Here is a 1,446-nt window from a genome sequence, read left to right as displayed (position 1 = left end):
TGCTGTCAACATAGCTATTTGGGAGTAGTAGTTTTACATCAACAGTAGACGGCATGAAACAACGCAAACAAAACCAAGTACTATTTCATTTTGGTGAAGTGGTGTTTCAGCAATGCTACGAACTGAGGAAACACTTCAGACTGCACACTGCAAGATCATAAAGTAGATAATAAAAAACAAAAAATTGTTTGATTTTAGTGTTAGGGCATGATACTATCGCTAAATATTCGTAAATAAACTGTACTTCCTTTGGTCGGAAATGATCACGTGAAACCGACTATTTGACCAATTGCTTCAGCTCTGTTTAACCATTACAACATCTGATTGAACAAAACGAAAGCCCCGCATCTCCTCTTTTTCTAGCCACCAGTTTTGCCCCGAACGAACTACTGTAGCCTCTGTCATTTCATTTTTAGCTCCTAAGGTCTCCAGCCTCGCCTGGAGTGCGACCCGCCACGCCTGCGCTACGCTGCTTCTCCCTCTACAAGCATGCCGAAGTCCAACCTTACCGATACCTAGCGGAAAGTCGTCATTGACGAACTTCTAAAGAACAATGTACACCGTAGAGCGTTTGCTAAAGTTGGTGTTCTTATGAGCCGACATCCGAACACTGTGAGGTTTATTTGGAAGGGGTGCAGCTCTGCAGTGACGGCTGGTGTCGTGGCGGGGAGGGGGGGATAGTGGCTTAGCCGGATTAAGAAGAACAGCGGCAGAAAGCGGAAGAATCGAGACGAAGTACGTGATAACTGAAGAGTGTTCCTGTCGAGGATAGAGCGGTTGAAAGACGTGTAGCGGCGGTCTCTGGTCTCTCCAGGCATCTGATAAGACAGGCAGTGAAAAAGGTGATTGTAACGCGACGAACTACGTTTATCAAGCCGGCACTAGCGAATGATAACAAGATACGGCGGGTAGAGCACGCGTTGTCGTTTATCAAAGAATCTATCTTGCAGTTCGAGCCTATGCACAATCTAGTGCATGTAGATAAGTAGTGGTTTTACGCAGACCGCAACAGACGCTCATACCTCGTTTTCGACGGTGAAGAACTACCTGCACGTGTGTGGAAGAGCAAGCGTCGTTTCAAAAACGATGTTTTTACCTGCCCTTGCACGGCAAAGGTAAGCCTCTATATTTTTATTTTTGAAAAATAGAAATCGTTAACATTTTATTTTTAATTTTAGGTACGATCCTCGCCGAAAGCAGCGTTGGGGTGGCAAAGTTGGGATATGGTCTTTCACGGAACAGTACGATGCGAAACGACGAACCAAAAGCAGAGACAAAGGGTCTATTTGCACTCGTAATATCGATACGATCTTCCAGGAAGTCTACAAGGAATATCTTCTGACGAAAGTATTCCTAGCGATCAAAGCGAATTGGCCAAGGAAGGATTGTCGTGAAATCATATTTGTACAACAAAATAATGCAAAACCACACGTAGCGCCAACAGAC

The 1,446-nt window shown here is 44.7% G+C and overlaps 1 protein-coding gene across 1 annotated transcript; it reads left to right on the top strand.

Annotated features, from left to right (window-relative positions):
- Positions 1-1,086: 1,086 nt before the first annotated feature.
- On the top strand, positions 1,087-1,342 carry PPTG_22843 (hypothetical protein; the record flags this gene model as incomplete). Its single annotated transcript, XM_008906746.1, has 3 exons — positions 1,087-1,115; positions 1,179-1,241; positions 1,318-1,342. 3 exons carry the CDS (start codon positions 1,087-1,089, stop codon positions 1,340-1,342), a joined length of 117 nt encoding a protein of 38 aa, XP_008904994.1.
- Between the last annotated feature and the right edge of the window lie 104 nt (positions 1,343-1,446).

The sequence above is a fragment of the Phytophthora parasitica genome (assembly GCF_000247585.1).
Source record: "Phytophthora parasitica INRA-310 unplaced genomic scaffold supercont2.24, whole genome shotgun sequence".
Taxonomy (NCBI): Eukaryota; Oomycota; class Peronosporomycetes; order Peronosporales; family Peronosporaceae; genus Phytophthora; species Phytophthora nicotianae.
This window is presented reverse-complemented; position numbering and strand designations above follow the sequence as displayed.